Source organism: Narcine bancroftii, chromosome 9 (genome assembly GCF_036971445.1).
Source record: "Narcine bancroftii isolate sNarBan1 chromosome 9, sNarBan1.hap1, whole genome shotgun sequence".
NCBI lineage: Eukaryota > Metazoa > Chordata > Chondrichthyes > Torpediniformes > Narcinidae > Narcine > Narcine bancroftii.
This window is the reverse complement of record NC_091477.1, coordinates 106997370-107016383: the sequence shown is the minus strand read 5'-3', so window position 1 is coordinate 107016383 and position 19014 is coordinate 106997370. Positions and strand designations below refer to the sequence as shown.

The window sequence follows — 19014 nt, the reverse complement described above, 5'->3', positions numbered from 1 at the left end:
TTTGGAGCCAAGATACAATCCTTTTCAGGCGGAGCCAGTGACTGCTCATTTCTGATGAGTCAAGCAGTCACTGGCTCTGGCTGTAATAAATCTAAATTGATCCAGGATTTTATATTTAATCCTTGCCTCCTCTACAATTTTGGTAGGCAACTGGGACTCTTTGAAATTGTCAGGATTTTAAATTCAAAATATTCCTGCCATGTGACAATATGGAAGAGAGTTGAGGGATTTCTGTGCTACTTATTGCTAGCTAAGCATTTAGATCACTGAGCCTTCTATGCCACTGTATGTTTGATAAAAGAAAACTGCTGGTTTTCTATAATGTATTTATTAAGGTCATATATTTCTCCACAGGTAAAGAGTCCATTATCTTCAGAAACTATTTTCAAATTAGCTCTTGCACGTAATAGAAATTGGGAGGAAGCGGTGTAAGTTTTTAATCTTTGTTTTAATTCAATTTTCCTTTGAATAACATTTTCTGAATTAACTAGTCTGATTAACCTATTTGCAATTTGAGAGATTTTCTTGCTTATGTTATTTTTGGAACTCGATTCTAATTATTTAAGAAACATTTTGAGATACCCTGGCAATGTTAGTTAAAATTTTATGTCCTATACTTTTTCCAATAAATAAATCTGACATGTACTTAAGATGCTTTCTAAGTGCCCTCTTGAATCTTGGGTGAACCTTCCTGTTTCAGATTTACTTTGCTGCAAAGAATAAAGTAAAGCTTGTTCTTGTATAATGCTAATTTCAGAGCATGTTACATGCATGTGAAGTGGAATGACCAATCAGAAGGCGGGTACCAGGCTCCTTGAACTATACTTCATTTAAAAAAAAATGTAATCCAGGGGATTGCAGTATCTTTGCAAAAAATATCAGTAAAGACATGGTTTAATTCAAAAATTAATTCCAGAAAATAATCTTTAGTGCTTCAAAGAATACCTAATTGCACAAAGAAAATGTTATCTGAGCTCAATTATTCAAAATTAAATGAGATGGATCTGATCAGAAATTCACTTGTATAATGTAGATGTAATAAAAGATTGATATCTTTTGGCAGTTCTACTAATTAGTTTTACTAATTATTCTTCCTTGCAGTTTGACGCCAATGCCTATGGATACCAGTGTTTATGCATTCTTGGCAATTGGTGGGATCCCAGCTGTGGGACTCAGATTTGTCATGGTATGTTGACCTTCAGATTCATGAAAAGCCTTGAGGGAGATTTGTGGTGCAACCCATCTTTCCCTTCAACCTGTACCCCAGTCCATAGTACTGAAACTCTCTTGAGTATCTACGATAGAATATTTCCTTTTACTTGTGTTATTATATTGAATGCCAAAAGAAGCTAATTTAGGAAAAGCTGATGGTGCTTCAGTCACTCTTGCTGTTGGAGTTGATCTCTTCATTCAGTAGTGTAGCCAGTAAATTGAACAATGTGTCATATTTGTATTACAAGTGGTAGGGTGGGGGAATCCTATCTTTGAGTTTGGACTGGATCTCTACAAATCCACAAATTTGCATAATTTCACCTAATAGCAAAATGTTGATCCTTTTGCAAATAACCTCCAATTTAAAAAAAAACATTCTGGTATAGAACCAACACAACCTGTTGCTCACCTTCATTTCTCTCTCACTGAATTGGACACTGAATTACTCAACTCTCTTCTGGGTCAATAAGTGGTCAAGTCATGACAAGTTGACCAAGATGGGGTCTTGGGGCGTAGCTATCGTGGGTAACGTGTCAGGAAGCTCTGAAACAAAAACAGAAAATGCTGAAAATAGCAGGTCAGGCCACACCTTGACAAGAGGAGCAAACTCAAAGTGGCTGCCAGGCCAGCCTGCCGATTACATCTGGAATTTGGTTTTTTGATCCAAGCCTGACCGAATTCTACTGTGGAGACTGGTTTATATACAGTATACATAAAAAAAGTCCTTGAACTTTGGAGTGGTTTGTGCTGACAAGAAATCAGAATGGATTTTAATTTGAGACTGAGCAGTGCACTCATCTCTGGAACTGATTTAATCTTATATTTCCTAGAGCTCAGGCAAGACTAGAATTCAGTACAATACCTGCTTTCTAGCATTGTTTAGGGCATGAGCAGTAGGAGTCTGGTGAATCTGGCCTCTGGGGAAGCAAGAGGTTTAGCTGAGGCCAAGGTCAAATCACCCAAAACCATATTGAATGTGGATCAGGGGCTAAAAGGTTGATATGTCCCAACTACTTCTGTTTCTTATGTTTTTCTTCATTTGTTTTTTAAATTTTGCTAATAAATGGTTAGGAGTGTTATATGTCCAACAAGATGCTGTAAAAAACAAAATGCTGAAGAAACTCAGCACGTCAAACCGTGTCCTTTAATTAGCAGGGGTGGCCAAACCGTGGCTCGCAGGAGTACCTTGGTTGTGTCATGATAGTGGGGGTAGTTAGCAGTTGCAATTGGAGCGAGTGGCTTTTGTGAACAATGGAATTAGCCGAGTGTGTGATCCAAATTCCCAATGCCCCAGCCGCCCACCCACTGGATCTCCCAACACCCTGACTTTGGATCCTTGCCCCTGCCGACCTCCCATCCAAACTCCTGACACCCCGGCTGCAGATCCTAACCCCAGCCATCTGTCCACTGGATCTCTCGAATGTCCTAACTTCTGATTTTTGACCTAGCCTGCTGCCCATCTGAGCTCCCGATGCCCTGGCCACCATTCTATCTGAGCTCTTGAAATGCCACCCAGCTGCCCATCCAAGTTCCTGGCCATCCGCCCATTCAAGCTGCTGACACCCCAAACTGCCACCTGTCTGAGTTCCCAATGCCCTGGGCGCCTCCCATCGCCCCATCCGAGCTACTGACACCCCGACCATGGATCTATGCCTAGTTCAGGCCACTGCCCAACCAAGGTCCCATGCCCCAGTTAAAAGAAGTATGTGTGTAATTGTCAAACTCCTAAATTTTACCCTAAAAATTTATCCACAAAATTCAACTATTAAATACGTGTGAACTTTTTGACTATTGAAACTAATACAAATTAGCAGTTTAAAAGCTACATAAATCAATAAATATTATGTACATATATTTTTTATTTATATGTTTTTGTTACAAACTCTGCATGTTAGTAAAAATGTGTTTGTAATATATTTTTTATGGCTTGCAGTTCTCATACATCTGAAGTTTATCGTATATGACTTTTGTGTTAAGCAAGTTTGGCCACTCCTGTTAAATGCAGTAGCAAAGATAAAGATACATAACCAATGATTTATATATGTAAGACTGTGGAGAAAGATCTCAGCCAGATTCCACCCCTACAGCATTTTTCTGTATTTTGTTTTTATTTCATTGTATTTCAATATTATCGTGAATTGATGAAGTCAGTTGTTTTCTTTGGATTTGTAATATTTTTTACTGATCTTGTCATTTTCAGGGTGATAAATATCCATACAATACAGAAGTGGATACATTGGACACCCTGTTGCAGTTCACTAACAAAAAGCTTGAGGTTATAGGTCGTGCCATGGCTGAAGTCATTGGAATTTCAGTAATTAAGCTAGTCATGCACCATAGCCTTCCACTTGATTACCACAAATATTCTAACGAACTGACTGAGCACATCGTTAAAATTCAACAATACAAACCAATGCTGGAGGTAAACAATATATAGAATCTTTAGTGCTAATTGGATGGAATGGGAGGGACTGTGACATGGATAATGGGGGAAGAAAGTTTGAGCTGATACAAGTCTCTGGATTTATTCGAATTGCTTGCTCAATGAATCGTGGATGCTTATAACCAAGAAGGGGTTAATGGTTATTGTGCACCTTCTGAAATCTCCAGGTGATTTCTGATAAAGATTGCAGGTATGTGGGAAAGCCAGATCCGTCAGGATTTTGAGGTATTTTTCAGAAATACTTCGTCAACATCCTCAGACACTTTGGGACTATATTCACTAGAATGTAGCAGTACAAAAAGGTGGTTCCCAATGGGTAATGAATTTAGACCCTGCAGTGATGCCCACATCTTGAATTGGATTTATTTATAAATTTCCTGTTGGAATTGATGGGTCAGATCTACACTGCTAAGAAATTCTCCCCGCCTCTTCCCAGTTTGCATGGAAAATGGAGATGCTCTATGTCACTGCTCGAAACATTGCAACATATTTACCCTGGTCAATCTTTAATATTTAAATAACAAGCCAAAGGAGCTTATCTAGTTATTTATTTGGCATATATGGAACCTTAACATATAGATTAGATGTTATGTTTGCTTATATCAGCTAATTTATTTTGGAAAAAGGAGCTTTGGCCCTTGAGTAGAAACAGTTCTTTAAATGCATGTTATTTTTTTTGGTAGCTGCCCCTTATTGCTATCTTTGGTTTGCTTCAGTGCTCATTGTAATCATATTACATGACAGACTTCACATTTTATAATTTTGAAATACTAGAACAACAAAAGAATTTTAAGACATTTGTTTGCTGGGAAGAAATAATTGTTACTTACCACCAACAAACTGGTCCTTTCTTTGTTTCAATCAAGTTTTGGCTGTTTAATGTAACAATAAGCACCACCTTTCCCAATCTCAAATGACCTAAACGTAAAGTAAATATCTCCCAGAATAATGAAGCCATGTCAGAAAAAGACCTTGTAAATCCAATGTGTTTATGTACTGCCTCATTGGCTTTTGTTTGAGGGTTAATTTAAAACCTGGTGTAGAATGATTATTTCTGGCTGCCCTATTTTTTATTTATTTACATAACAAATTTTGTACTGGTATATGTACTGAGATGACTGTGATCTCCCTATATTCTTCAATTTAGCTTCAGTTTCTCCACGTAATTTAAAAAATCTCTGGAGGAAAATGGGTATTCAGATAAATATTCATGTTTATTTTGTACAAAATAACTAGTACAGTGGGAAGCGTTTTTGTGGAAAGTGCACAGTTTACTGAGTTGTAGGAAAGGAAAAAGATCAATTATCATCAAGCAAGAGCAGCATGATAGCATTGTTGTGGGGTTCATTCAGGAGCCTAGTGCCTGTGGAGAAGAAATTGTCTTTAAGTCTATTGGTGCAAGCTTTCATACTCTTGAGGTTTCTTCCCAGGAGGAGGAAAAGAATGTCCGTAATTTGATGCATCTTTCTGTGTGTTGGCTGCCTTTCTCAGGAAAGGGGAGATGTAGATGGAGGGAGGGCAGTTTGCATAATGTTATGAGCTGCTTTTGCAAACTTCTGTGGCTTTTTCTGATTTTGAACAGCACAACTCCCGTAACATGCTGTGATGCATACAGCAATAATGCTTTCCGTGATGCACCTGCAGAAGTAGATATTCAGATGTAGTCAGTTTTGTACTTTGAAGGCTATATATCAATTTCCTGTCAGATGTAATATGAAATATGTTTGTATCATCCTTTTACAGGAACGTGGACTGACTATGCAGTGGCTATTTTCAGCACGTGGGGCCTACTTCCGTGCTGCAAATACGTTGTATTCTGAAATGGGTGGATCTGATTTACATAATACTTTAATCTGCAGAATCTACAACAATCGGATTATGAGGGTAAACTTCTAAGATCTTGCACTTCTCCGATCTGTGCTGCTTTGTAATGTTAAAACTTGGGATGAACACTAATGGGGTATTTTTGGTAAGATGAATGTAGATCAGATTTTAGGATTGTAAACTTTAGAAAGAAGATTTGTTGGTTGTTGGGTGCGTAGCATTGCTCATACACAATTCAATTATTCTTCTGGCTGATGTGGTTTCTGTTGGGAAAGCATTTGCCATTGTTGTGGTGGTTTCCATTCCTGTGTTAAATGGGGTGTTCTTCTTTTTGTAACATTTAAATGTGTACTTCAGGCAAGAGTGCCTAAATACAGTAAAACCCCTGGCACCTTTGAGGATAAGTAAATGTTCTGATTGTTTGAGATTGAATGTTGCGTGATTGGTGAACTAACCACTAGTGGGTGCCAATTTTAAACTTTTGGATTAATGGTATTTATCGATTTATTTTCACCCAATTTTTTTTGCCAATTGTTTGAATTTCAGATAACAGGGATTTTACTGTATGTCTACTGCACATAAAAGAAATGGTACCATCCAATGCATTTCAGCATATTTCATAGCTCCATTTTAGGTTTGTGAGTTGAGTTAAAAAAGAATAACAGTTATTCTACTTGTTCCAACAGGTGGAATACCACTTTCTTTCCCCTTACGTCTCTATAACCAGTTGCCCATATAGACACCTGCTGTATGGCAAAGGACACCACACTTTTAGTGGTATTCTGGAGCAGCTAGTACTTCTGGAGAAGACACCAGACCTTGCTGATTTCAATATGATTCGCGAGGACATAGCATATGCTACTTGGACCATCCAGGGAGCAGCTAATGCACTTTCTGGAGAAGTGTGGACTAGCAGCAATGACTTCTGATCTGTGACTTCAGCGGCATTTATGATGGTTTGTCTATAGGCATAACATTTGCTCATGTGCTGAGATATTATTGCCTTTAGTACTTGTAGAATTTATGAAATATGATTTTTAAAAACTGCAGAATACTCTCAGCAGATCAGGTAACAAATATAGAAAAAGAAACTACAGATGAGATCCAAGGTTGTCCTTCAAATTCCTTTATTTTGTTTTAATTAGAAACATTGTTAATATAACATTTGAGCTGCAAAAGATACTTTTAAGAGGGAAAAAAATACAAGTTTAAGAATCAACAAGAAATTTCTGCAGTACAAATAAAGGGGCAGTAATAACTCAGCTTTATCGTTTTGAACTGCCTGTACTTGCTTTACAACTGCTGCAAACCATTTTTCATTAGCCTTAGAGAGAGAGCGATGCTTGCATTTTGAACACATCTGGAACTTGCAACCATTTCTCAATAGCTATTACATTGCGGCTGCTTGAAAGATCATCTCTTATCAGATTTTTCTAGCACAGGTGTTGGCAAGTTTCTATCATTGGTATATTACAAGAATTGCACCTTGATGACCCAGTGAATCAAGTGTGACTTGGGCTAATGAAAAAGTGGCTTTGCCGTATATCCCTCCATGTGGCTGATTTAGTGTTGATTTTCAATTGTGCAGTGATGAGCAAAGGGGTACTTTAAAACTGAAACAAATTATTGGCAATACTTGGTAGGATGATTTGAATGAACAGTTAAATGCTGGAATTTAACTATTCATGATCAAAAAAAAAAAAAATCAATGAAGGTGAGTAAATTGCATGAAGTTTGGTTGGGAGATATGTTGGCGGTGGTGAAAAACATTTTTATAAAAGTGCATATTACAAGCCAAACTGATCTACTTTTGGTGTGCTACACTACACCGAAAAACTGTTCTTCAAGCCAAATTACAAATTTAGTTATTCAATGCAGGATATCATTGATACTAAGGAAAAACAAATGCAGATGCTGGAATATGAAACTATGAATAGAGATGTTGGAAGAGCTCAGCCAGTTGATCAGCACCTGGGGAAAAAGAAACCAGTCAGTTTTTGGGGCCAGTAATTCTTCCTAGGAATTGTGGAGAGTCTAATTTTCAAAGAACTGGAGGCAGGAAAGAGGTGTAAGACTGTAAGATTAGGTAATATGAGGAGTGACCATTAGAAGGAAATTAAAGAAATGGGGTAAGAAGGGGATGTGAGGATGATGATAGAAAATGATAGTTGGAAAATTCCGTGATTGTACAAGAGGTTTGCAAAGTGCCGAGACACAAGACACAACCTAAAAGGTTGTTATTTTAGTTGATGTTGCAACTATGGCAGTGGAGGAAGGCCATAGCTTGAGATGGGGTGTGGAATGGAAGTAGCATACATCAAGATGGAATTGCCCAATATACATTTGGTGTCTCCAAGAGGAGGCCACATTGTGAATACAGTTGACTGGATTGGAAGAAGTCCAACTGAATCCCTACTTCACCTGGAATGATTGTTTGGGCCTTTGGATGGTGCAAAGTGGTGACTCTTCGATTCCTACTCCCATTGCAGTTTCTCTGGTCACCTCCATTGCTATAATGAGGCCTAACGTAAATCATCCACCCAGGCATTTACACACTCTGTTTGTATTGAAACTAATGAGCCTCAATTCAGTATCTACTCATTAATTGGTTGAATTCCCATGACGTTGCACACAAGGAACAAAAAAAAGTTGTATTTATTACAGATTTTCATATTCTGATTAGAATATAACAACTTTTTTCATCATTGACCCTGCAAGAAGTGATAAAGAGATCTTTTCAAATTAATACACTGGGATTTACAAAAAAACAAATTGGCAGCATTACAGGACATTTCTATAATGTTTTCTAAGAGGAGCAGATTTCAAAATGATAATTATTTGCAGCAGTAAATGATTAGGGAAGAAATGAAGCAGGAATTGGTATGAATAACTGCTAAGATTAAGTGGCATGTGGGGGGCAGGAAGTAAACTACCCTTTCTGATGTTGGAAATCTGAAATACAACAGTGTAATATGCAAGGGATAAGACATTTAAAATCTGCTGGAAAGGATTTTCTGCAACATGTAGAACACAACCTCATTGACAAAATTAATAAATTGGGCTATTTACGCAGCAGAGATGTTTATGTAATAAAGGTAACTGGGAAACTTTTTAAATAAATTTGCAGTGCTGGAAAAACTGAAATGAAGAAGAAATAAATGTCTTACCTGATCTTGGTCATTGAAAGCACACTTTTTATAGCGGAGTGTGTGAGGTCATTTTCTTTGTGCCTGGGATGAATTTTAATTTAGACATACAACACGGTAACAGGCCACTTCAGCCCTCGGAATCATAGTTAAGTTTGGAATCTTAATTACTGTCACAGTCCTAACAAAAACCTTTGCAGTGATCTCCCCAATTCCTCTGCAATGAGCTTTTCTTGTTTTTAATTGGTGCTCCCAAAACTACAAATCTTTTAAAGCTGTAACCAATGGTAGAATTCCAGAGTTTTGCAGCTGGTCTCTTTAAGTAAGTACTACCCTCCCGCCCCCCACCCCTGATTAGAGTGCTGCATCTCTTGATCCAAGTGAGAATTGTATTTCCGTGGCATAAGAATTATGATTTGCGAAGAACAGACCCTGGATATCCTTTTATTTGAACTTCATAGTTATACTCAAAAGATTAGAAGTTGCAAAAAAAGTTATTTACTTTACTACAGTGTTTTTAAATTGGTAGCAAATTATTGGATTTGGTGACTTCATTATTTCCAACAATGGGTAAACCTTTGTTCATCACCCTTTTCTATGTCAATTGTTAAAATATGCAGTGAAAAGTGTGTTGTAAAATGGATTAAGACAGGCATCTCGTGTGAAATGCATTCTGTTCTGCAATTTCAGTGGATATTTTGAGATACTGAATGTAAAGGATAATTTGTCAAATCACAAGATTTGTTGAAAATTTTAAATGCATTTTAATTTGTACAGTTGCTGATAGTTTGAATATTGTATGGTGCTTGCTGATGTCTTCAAAACCTAGAACGTGGTGTGGGAAGAAATCTCATACTTAGTTCTCTTAATCCATTTAACACCCATTTGATTATTTCACTGTTGCCTGTCTATCAAACTAGAATATTGACCAAAGTGACAGGGCTCAGTGCTTCCAATGTATAGCATTTTTCAAAATGATGTATCTGAACTATCTCCTAGTTAAATGAGATTTGAGCTTAAAGATATGAGAATTGGCAGTAAAGTGGCTGTGCAACAATCGGCATAGCAGGTTCCAGATGCTTGGCACTTGAAGAAACCACTGAGCCCAATTGTAATGCCATTTTATTTCCACCAGTCAGCACTGAAATGTTTATTTTATTTATCAGTGACAGAGTTCACTATAAATAGTGTTTTATCTTTTTTAAAATAAGATAATTATCGGAAGCAGTGCCTTCCATAATTATGACGGTTATACTGTCGTCAACCAGAAAGCAGCATCTGCTACTAAGAAATGAAAGCCTCTGACATTTCTGCAAATTATAAACCTCATTATCGGGAGCAGTGTCTTCCATAATGTCATAAAATAAGGTAGTTTTTGCCTACCAAGGTGTATATCGGAAGCAGTGTCTTCCATGTTTCACTAAGGTGTATAAGAATTATCGGGAAATGGAATTCCCATAATTTAACGTTACTTGAATAGTGATGGGGTCATTGTGTGCTTCTGATCAACTGTAATGAGTTTTATTTGCTTGTTTATATTGCTTGTGGTTTGTGTACTCCATTGGGACCTTCAGTGCCTTGAGAATATTTTTTCAAACCTCTAACTCAGTTTCAAATTGTTACTTGGATGAATGGTCATAAAAGAAATGACCAGCAATTGGGCAATAGAAAATCTAATTTAAATCTTTATAAATGACTGCTGATTCATTTATAAAGATTTTTCATTTATATGATTTTTGAAGTTCCACACTGATAACTGGTGAGTTATTTATTGTGGGTAGGAGACTGTTGGCCAACCAGGCATCAATAAGGACTCCAATCTAAACCTGATGTTTGTTATCCTACCTATGAGTAGGAGTGAAGGAGCGTCCTTTATAATTCAATTTGGTTGCATTGTTGAAAGTTTTGAATCAAATCAGCCTATAGCTGGCTCTGTTATTCAGTACCTGAATAACACAACTATGTCTGCAATAATTGGAAATGAAAATGGGAAATGCTGAGCAGGCCCAGCAACATCTCTGAGATGGGTGTGAACGTTTTGGGAAGATGACTTTTCATTGGGATCTGTGATAATTTGGTTGGTTGACAAATGGTTTCTAAATAGAGACTGAATTTTGACCTTTCCCTAGAAAGTGGTTAATTTTGCTTTTTTTATAACGCAAACTATGCCCTTTAAAAAACGATCTTGGGTGACCTACAGAAAGCTTAACCTTTTCAAGCCATATGGATGAGTAATGATGTTTAAATATCTACGCCTGAACACTATCACTACACAAAAATTCCCCAAGTGTTAAGACTGATGATCTACAATTCAAAACTTTCACTATGTCACACACAGTGTGCTTGGTATAGACAGAGACTTGATGGGCTGAATAGCCTCTGTGTCATAAGGAAATCTGGAATAGGGTGACATAGCCTTCTGGGAGGCTTTATTTCACAACCAGTATAATGGTTGGACAGAAAATCTGGTCCATTTTCTCCTGCAGTTTTCCCAGTTGTCAGAAGAGGAAATCTTTTTCATCAACAGAAATTTAATAATTGTTTAAAGTTTGCCCAATTGCTGTGTTTTGAAATCCATTTATTGTGGGAGTTTGGGCAACTATCTTTCACATTTCTTTATATAAATGAATGGGGTTGAAGGTTCTCTGTGATGGTTGTTATAAAGTATGATCAGGTTAATGCAATGTATGAGAATTTAATTTTCCAAATCCAACAATGTTTTTTGAAAAATATTTGAAATATTAATTTGTTTTTATTTCTCCCTCCTCTTTGAACCTATCCCAAGATTAGAAATGGTAATGTTGATTTATCAGATATGTCTAAAACTGTGATTCCTGAGGATGTAGGCTATAATTTAAAAGACTAATGAGAAAATCTGCATTCGTAACAACGAGGTTTCTTTAGCTTCTGTAATGTTCATGTTCATAAATATCTAAAATTGTTGATAAATGATTCTGCAGTAATTTTAGTAATGTCTTTTGCACTTAATACTAGAGTTCTTTTATTTGTATTCCCTTGTTTCACAAAGCCACTGGCTACTTAATGAGCCTGGCTTTAATCATGCTCTTCAACTGCACTGTATTCTGAAAACTGGTAATTGTCTTATTCTTGTTTTCTCAATGCATGGGACTTGTTTTAATCACTGTCATTATCTGATCAAGTCGGTCTTTTCCTGAAAGCTATGTAGATTTAAATCTTATTCCGCTTTGTGTCTAGGTTTCAAATAAATGTTAAAATTATTTATTTTGGATTCCTTTGTATTTACTGTAAAGAAGGTTGTTAGTTCATCCTGGAGGTATGGTCAATGTTCATGATTCATCAGAGTAGCCACACAATGTTTCTTAAGGTAGCCAGGAATTGTAATTTAAAAAAAACTATCATTTAAATGGTCTGTTTGTTTTTTTTTAAAGGCTGCAGCCTCTTTTCTGAGCTACAACTATTCAGTTAGCATGCAAACTACCAGTATGAAATGTGAGTTCAGTTGAGATGTCTTGCAGCAGACAATTAGATTGCCAAATGCTTATAGAGTTTGAACAAAATGAGGAACGATTGAAATACAAAAGTCTGCAGACATTGTGATTGTAATAAAAAAAACACAGAAGTGCTGGAGGATCTCAACAGGTTTCAAAGTGTCCAGATGTCTGACAATAAATCTGAAATCTAATGTTCCTCCTAAACTTCGACCCTTTCACCCTTAATCCATGTCCTCTGGTTTGTATCTCACTTAATCTTAGTGGAAAAAGCCAAGTTGCATTTGCTCTATCTATATCCACAGCTTGTTATTAGAAGTCCATTCAAAAGTCCTGTTGTGTTTTGGTGGCATATCGGGACATAGAGTACAGTCTCATGTCCTTGTGTTTATTAAATTTAAAAGTATTCTTGATGCAGATCTGACTATGCTGTCACACGATCTCTTTCTTTAAATTGACTTAGTTTGCTGGACAGTACATTTCCCCGTATCCAAAATGCTGGGAACTGAACGTTGTTATGTTTTTGGGGGTTTTTTTCAGATTTCAGACAAAAGTGAAAAAACCAAAAACATCACAGTAGTATCAGCCCTCGCCGATTTTTTTTAAATTTTATTTTATTTTTTTCTTCTCTTTTTCCCTCCCCTCCCACCTTCTCACTGCCACTAGTCCCAACTACAGTCCCCGCTCCTGCCCGGGAGGCTGCTCTCCTGGTTGACACTGGGACAAAGGATTCTTCCAACCACTTGCAGCTGCGAGACGGCACACATTAAACCAAGTACAGTGAAGAGTAAAGAGGAAATGGAAGGAGGGAGGGGAGGGAGTTACCTGAAATGAGGACAATCGGCTGACCTCTGCCTCTAATTTCCCCTAAGCACTGCCTGACCTGCCGACTTCCTCCAGTTGCTCACTGATGTCTCGAGATTCCCGCCTGCTTCTCTGAGCCGACATCCAGTGGTTCAGTGTCTGTCTTCGCAGCTGGTTCTGAGTTCTGTTGTCAGAGTTCCACATGGGCAAGTTGGTTTTTGGATCTTTTTGGTATTTAGAACTTTGGATATGGGGAAATGTATAATGATTTTGCTGAAGATCAGACCTGCATTGTCTGACTCAATTTATTGGCTGTCACTTATTTAGAATGACATTGAACTGTCAAGTTCAATATTTTTTACCATAATGTTTTGGCCAAGTGGATCCTGCTTGAAATGAAGGATAACCATTTTCATTATCTCTATCTTCAAAGCAGGTAATTGTAGCACCAGGCAACATCTATTTTGATGTGCTGCGATCCTTGAGTTGTTTGCACAAATAGTCACCACTGGGTTATCATAGCAATTAGCTTGATGCTATTATAGAGCCAGCGACCTAGGTTTGAATCCAGGAGTAAGGAGTTTTTACATTCTCCCCCTCTCAGGTTTCCTCCAAATGTACCAATTTCCTCCCACCCTGCAAAATGTACCGGAGTTGTAGATTAATTTGGGTTGTTTGGACAGCACAGGCTGCTGTATGTCTAATTTTTTTAATTAAAAAAAAAAATACCTGAACTGCATTTATTGCCTCTCTGTTGAGGATAATGATATTGTTTTTTGTTGTACACAGAAGTAAAATGTACAGATGCACCTGCTTGCTGCAGCCAAACAGGTCTACACCACATTAATTGCACTATCGGCCTTCTCTTTTAGAGGAAAAACAGCCTATACAGTCTCTCTTCATAGTTGAAATATTCATTTCAAGTAACCAACAGCACTCTCTCCAGTCCAATTGTATCCCTCCTTTAGTGTGACAACCAGAACTGCACACCATCTGCAGACGACCGTTTTATATACTTTATGTGTACTTTAACTTCCCAACCTTGCACTCAACGTTACCAAAACCAAGGTGCTGAATTTTGACTTCAGGAAGGGAAAACCAGAGGTGATCTTTGTGGGATCAGAGGTGGAGAGGGTGAGCAAATTAAGTACTTGGGAATCACTATCTTGGAGGATCTTTCCTGGACCCAACACACTGATGGTATCATGAAGAAAGCACGTCAGCACCTCTACTTCCTTAGGAAGTTTGCAGACGTTTGGTATGATACCAGAAACCCTGGCAAATTTCTGCAGATGTGTGGCGGAAAGTGGGCTGGCCAGCTGTGCCATCGCCAAGTATGGCCACACCACTACCTCCAAATGTAAAGCCCTGCAAAAGGTAATGGACATCACAGCAAAACCCTCCCACTATCAAGAATATCCAGGGGGAATGCTGCCTTCAGAGAACTAGGCACATGTCCTCACTGCTACCATCAGGAAAGAGGTACAGGTGCCAGAAGATTCACAGGTTCAAGAACAGCTTCGACCCTTCCACCTGACAACAACAAACTCGATCAGACTCATTTAAGGTGTCTTGGGTGTGCACTTTTGATTTTAAAATTCTCTCTGTATTGGAGTCAGTTTGCTTCCATTTGCTATCTGTTTACAGGTCTTTTACTTGTATGTTGTGTAGTTTTTTTTGTACTACCAGTAAGTGGTAATTCTGGTTCACCCGCAGGAGAAAAGAATCTCAGGATTGTATTTGTTGCATTCTGATATAATCAGACTTGTTGCACGCTAATAAATCTGAAAGCAATATATTGAGGCTTTAGCTAAATATCTTGTATCCTTCTCAATTGCCTGTTTTCCTGTTGCCCTCTTTCTTGCCTTTCAAATTTTGAAATTCTTCAGTCTTTACTATCAATGCTTTTCATGCCCACCTGCCCCCCCCCCCCCCCCCCCACTGTTATAAGTACCATTTGTCACCATTTGATACTAACCTTTCTTTTCCCATGCCAGGTATGACCATCTCACTTACCCTACCCCCTCCCCTGTCCCAAACAGATGAAGTCAATCCCTTTCTTTCTTGTGCGATAAGTCAAAGGCACCCTAAGATGATGTAGGGCTGTTTTTTTATCCTAAAACAGCTCACTTAGGAAGTGTGTTTTTGTTGGCAGTTAAATTTCACATCATGGCTAAATGGCTGGTTGCTGTTTTTGGAGAAGGGGGAATGAATGGTCAGGAAACCTACCAACTTCTCAAATATCAGCACATTCTTTTATATCAATCCACTTTGTCTATCCACTAATGACAACGGTGCAGCATTAGAGTAGATTCCACATTTTTTATTCGAGTACATATACAACCCTGAGATTCTTTTTCATTTTCCTGTGAGTGAGGCAGAATCACCACTTATTGGTAATGCAAAAAAAAACTCCGCACGTGTTAACAAGTAAAGGTAATCTGCCATACAGAGAAGAAAAAAGTGCAAGAGTCCTTAAATAAGTCCCTGATTGAGTTTATTGTTGTGCAATCTGATGGTGGAGGGGTAGCAGCTGTTCCTGAACCTGGTGTGGTGAGTCTTGTGGCACCGAGATCGCTTTCCTGATGGCAGCAGCAAGAACAGAGTGTATGCTGGGTGGTGTGAGTGGAAAGAAAAAAATTGAAAACCATTGTTTTAATCGTACCTAATTGACTCGTTATGTGCATGGTTTTATTACTCCAAAGGAAATGGGCCAATGACAATTTTTTTCAAGCAAAATATTTCAGTAACAATTAGGTCTCGAGCAGTGATTCTCAACCTTCCCACTTACGTACCACCTTAAGCAATCCCTTACTAATCACAAAGCACTGATGGCTTAGGGATTACTTAAAGTGGTATGTGAATGGAAAGAAAAAGGTTGAGAACTACCATCTTCAACCCACTACCATCAAGATTACTGTGCACTGGATGGAAAGGGTTTTCTATAATTTCTCGAGCCCTATTTAGACAATGCTCCTAATAAAATAGTCCACAGAGGAAAAGGAGACACCAATAATCCTCACTTTTTTTTTGATCTGCTTGGACATCTGCTCTGATGCTTTGTAGCTACCATACCATACAACTATGCAGCCAGACAGGAAATTCAACTGTGCTCCTTTAAAAGTGGCATTCCACTAAAGAAGATCACTTACAATGAGGAAGAATTATGACACATATGTTAAAATATGGAAACCTGATTTGAATTATATTGGCACCCCGTTTGATTATTTCCCCCTACTTGCAAAAAAGATGGCGCAGATGTCGTTTGTGTGTGTGGGTATTTTTGTGAAGAAAGGTAGTTAATTATATTAATACAAGTTTATTGATTAGTTTATGATTTGAGTCTGTAAAAATCAAAAATACAATAATGGAATGTATGTGCCGAACAGGAAGCCAAATAAAATTAAATTGATCCCTTCTGCTCCATTAATTAAGATCTAAAACTCACAGCACAATAACTAATCGTTGGTGGTTGGTGTGAGAGCTTTTAGCATCTCACGTTGCATTAGCATGGGTTTGCTCTGTTCAGACATGCCATGTCTCCTCCACTCGGAGCACTGTTAAAAAACAGTGTAGGTGTCTGTAACGTTTGACAAGCTGGGCTATTTTGCCACAACCTACTGCACTCCCGAAACCCCACAGATTCATCTTCTAATCAGAACAAAGACGCAGCGTGAAACTGGAGTGCCCCAGTAACCTGCCAATGCAGAAAAAATATTAATATTCCATTCTTTGTGCACCAGGCGTTAGCTGCGACCTGGGTCGCTGTCAAATCACAATTCTATGGAAAAATAACAACTGTGTCCTTTTAACCCAACCCTTGGAAGTAGGAGCTCTGGAGTTTTCTGCTCCATTGTTTTGCGGTTCTGTTGCCCCACAGAAGCGGCCCAACTCTGCATTTCCCACACGAAGCGTGACCAACAATTTTATTTGGCTGCTTATGCTTTTGTCTTTCTCAGTTCTCAAAGACCTTTCCCTTGATATGCCGTGACATTCTATCCAACTTCATAACTCACCAGAGAACCAGCTGGACCAGAAGCGGTGGTGGTGGATTCAGACAGCGCTGCGCAGAACTCTGCGTTGTCTATTCACGATACGGAGTGAGTGAACAAGCAAAATGCGTTTGAAACATTTCACCCCCCCTCCCATCTCTTTGATAAAATGTGATTTAAAATATCTCTCCGACAATTACCAGTCACTGACATCCTTAATATTTTGTTTCTTATATTGTTACATCTTTTGCAACTTCCTTTTGGAATCCTTGCCATCCAACCTGCTGTCAAAATTGTGACTTTGTTAATTTACCACTTGGGTTTGATGAAACAATTTGTATGAATTTATTGATGTTGTCCTATAAACTGAAATGATATATGCTGACTAATGTCCAGTGCAATATTAGTCCTGGGTTGGACCTTTTTTTGTCCAATTTAAACACTCCTGATCTTCGTGTAAAAGGTCATTACCCCCCCCCCCCCATGTTTCTTTAGAGGTATACTGTACAGGAAATAAAAATAAATATTCGTGTGGTGAGGTCACCATGGTTAGTGCGGCAGTTCAGTCTATGATAGAGCAACAATCACCCAGGTTCAAATCTCATGCCAGTGGAAAGGAGTTTGTATGTTCTCCCCGTGACCTGAATTTGCTTTCTCTGAGTGTTCTGGTTTCCTCCGAAGTGTATGCTGTAGTCACATAGTAAGTGCCCGTAGAAATCCCAGACCTGACTGAAGTATGAAGTGGATAAGTGCAGTTTAAGTTAACCTTTTAAGAGAAGGAAAGGTTTGGGAGCGGAATTACATTCTCTCGCGCAGATCCTCCTGATCATGGAAGCTAAATAATATGCGATGCTAAACCATGTTTTGTTCCCATCTACACACCATCAACCTGGTCTTATTTTAAATTTCAGTTTATATTCTTCAATGTGCCGAGCGGAAACCGGGTGAATTTTAAAACCGGGATTACATCTATAGTAACCACCTATAGAATATACATATGTAAAAACTTACCTGAGTTGTAAATCAGTAAAAAGATCCAGAAGGTGAGAGCTTTGAGTCTCTGCAGTCCGCTAGAGTTTACGGAGCAGGTTACATAACTTTATTGCAATCACATAACTTTATTGCCGTAGGGTGGGTGGAGTTAGTCAACGTTGGCGGCTGTAGTAGCTGAAGTAATAAAATACCTTTACACATTATCTCACTGCATTAAAAAATAGTTTGTGATTTTTCAACTTGTAATGGATCTGTGTTGATATTAAAACTGGGTTAAGGTTGAACTATATATCTTATAAATATGTCTCAAGTATGTAGTGGTTTTGGAACAGAGTTTTACGCACACCCATGCAATACATTCAGAAGTGATGCCATCTTTCAGAGTCCTGACGTCTACAAGCCAGAGGTACGAAGCTCATGTGATTTCCAAGAAACTGTTGCTAACAGCTATTAAAGATCCCAGTAAATGGTCATATGATTTCAAAGAATTGGAACTGACCTCATTTATTATGTAAATAGTCAAATGATTTGGAGAAATATATCGTCAAATTCAGACATTTTGAATGAGAAGGCTGCAGGAGTTGAGAAGTCGAGACATCCTGGAAAGTCCGGAGTAAGACAGGGAAATACTGGTCTGTACTATATCACAGTAGCCGGAACACCGGTGTCAGAACTTCATGAGGCAAAGGTGTTATGTGATGCCTAACAAAAGGGGACAACAGAAATGTGGATTTTGAAAGGGTGCAGCCTCAGCTTGGAAGGAACTCCATTACTCTTAAGAAGCTAAGAGGGGGTTGAGGATAATCAGTGTGTGAGTTTCCTGGGGAAATAACTCAACAAGATTTGTGTGTACAGTCTAAGCACCATCAGCATTAACAAACACTTCATTACTGCTTTAAACAACAATTTAAAAGAATTATGTTTTGTAATCACTTCTTTACTGCAATTTAATAGACCTTCAAGTTCAACATGACTTTAAAATACTGGGCCTTAAAAATAACTTTTCAGACTCAAGTTTAAACTGAAATAGTTTGGACTTTAACACTAACACACACACACACACACACACACACACACACACACACACACACACACACACATTTATACAATTACATTCGGGCATAGTGGAG

At 38.2% G+C, this 19014-nt stretch overlaps 1 protein-coding gene across 1 annotated transcript in view; it reads left to right on the top strand.

Annotated features, from left to right (window-relative positions):
- Positions 1–11868, top strand: part of LOC138742590 (transferrin receptor protein 1-like) — a 44560-nt gene extending 32692 nt beyond the window's left edge. Inside the window, exons 15-19 of the mRNA XM_069897202.1 lie at positions 355–428; positions 1102–1186; positions 3413–3634; positions 5399–5539; positions 6166–11868. Coding sequence (XP_069753303.1) covers positions 355–428; positions 1102–1186; positions 3413–3634; positions 5399–5539; positions 6166–6408 — 765 coding nt within the window. The 3' untranslated portion in view covers positions 6409–11868. The remainder of the gene's footprint in view (positions 1–354; positions 429–1101; positions 1187–3412; positions 3635–5398; positions 5540–6165) is intronic.
- Positions 11869–19014: the final 7146 nt, after the last annotated feature.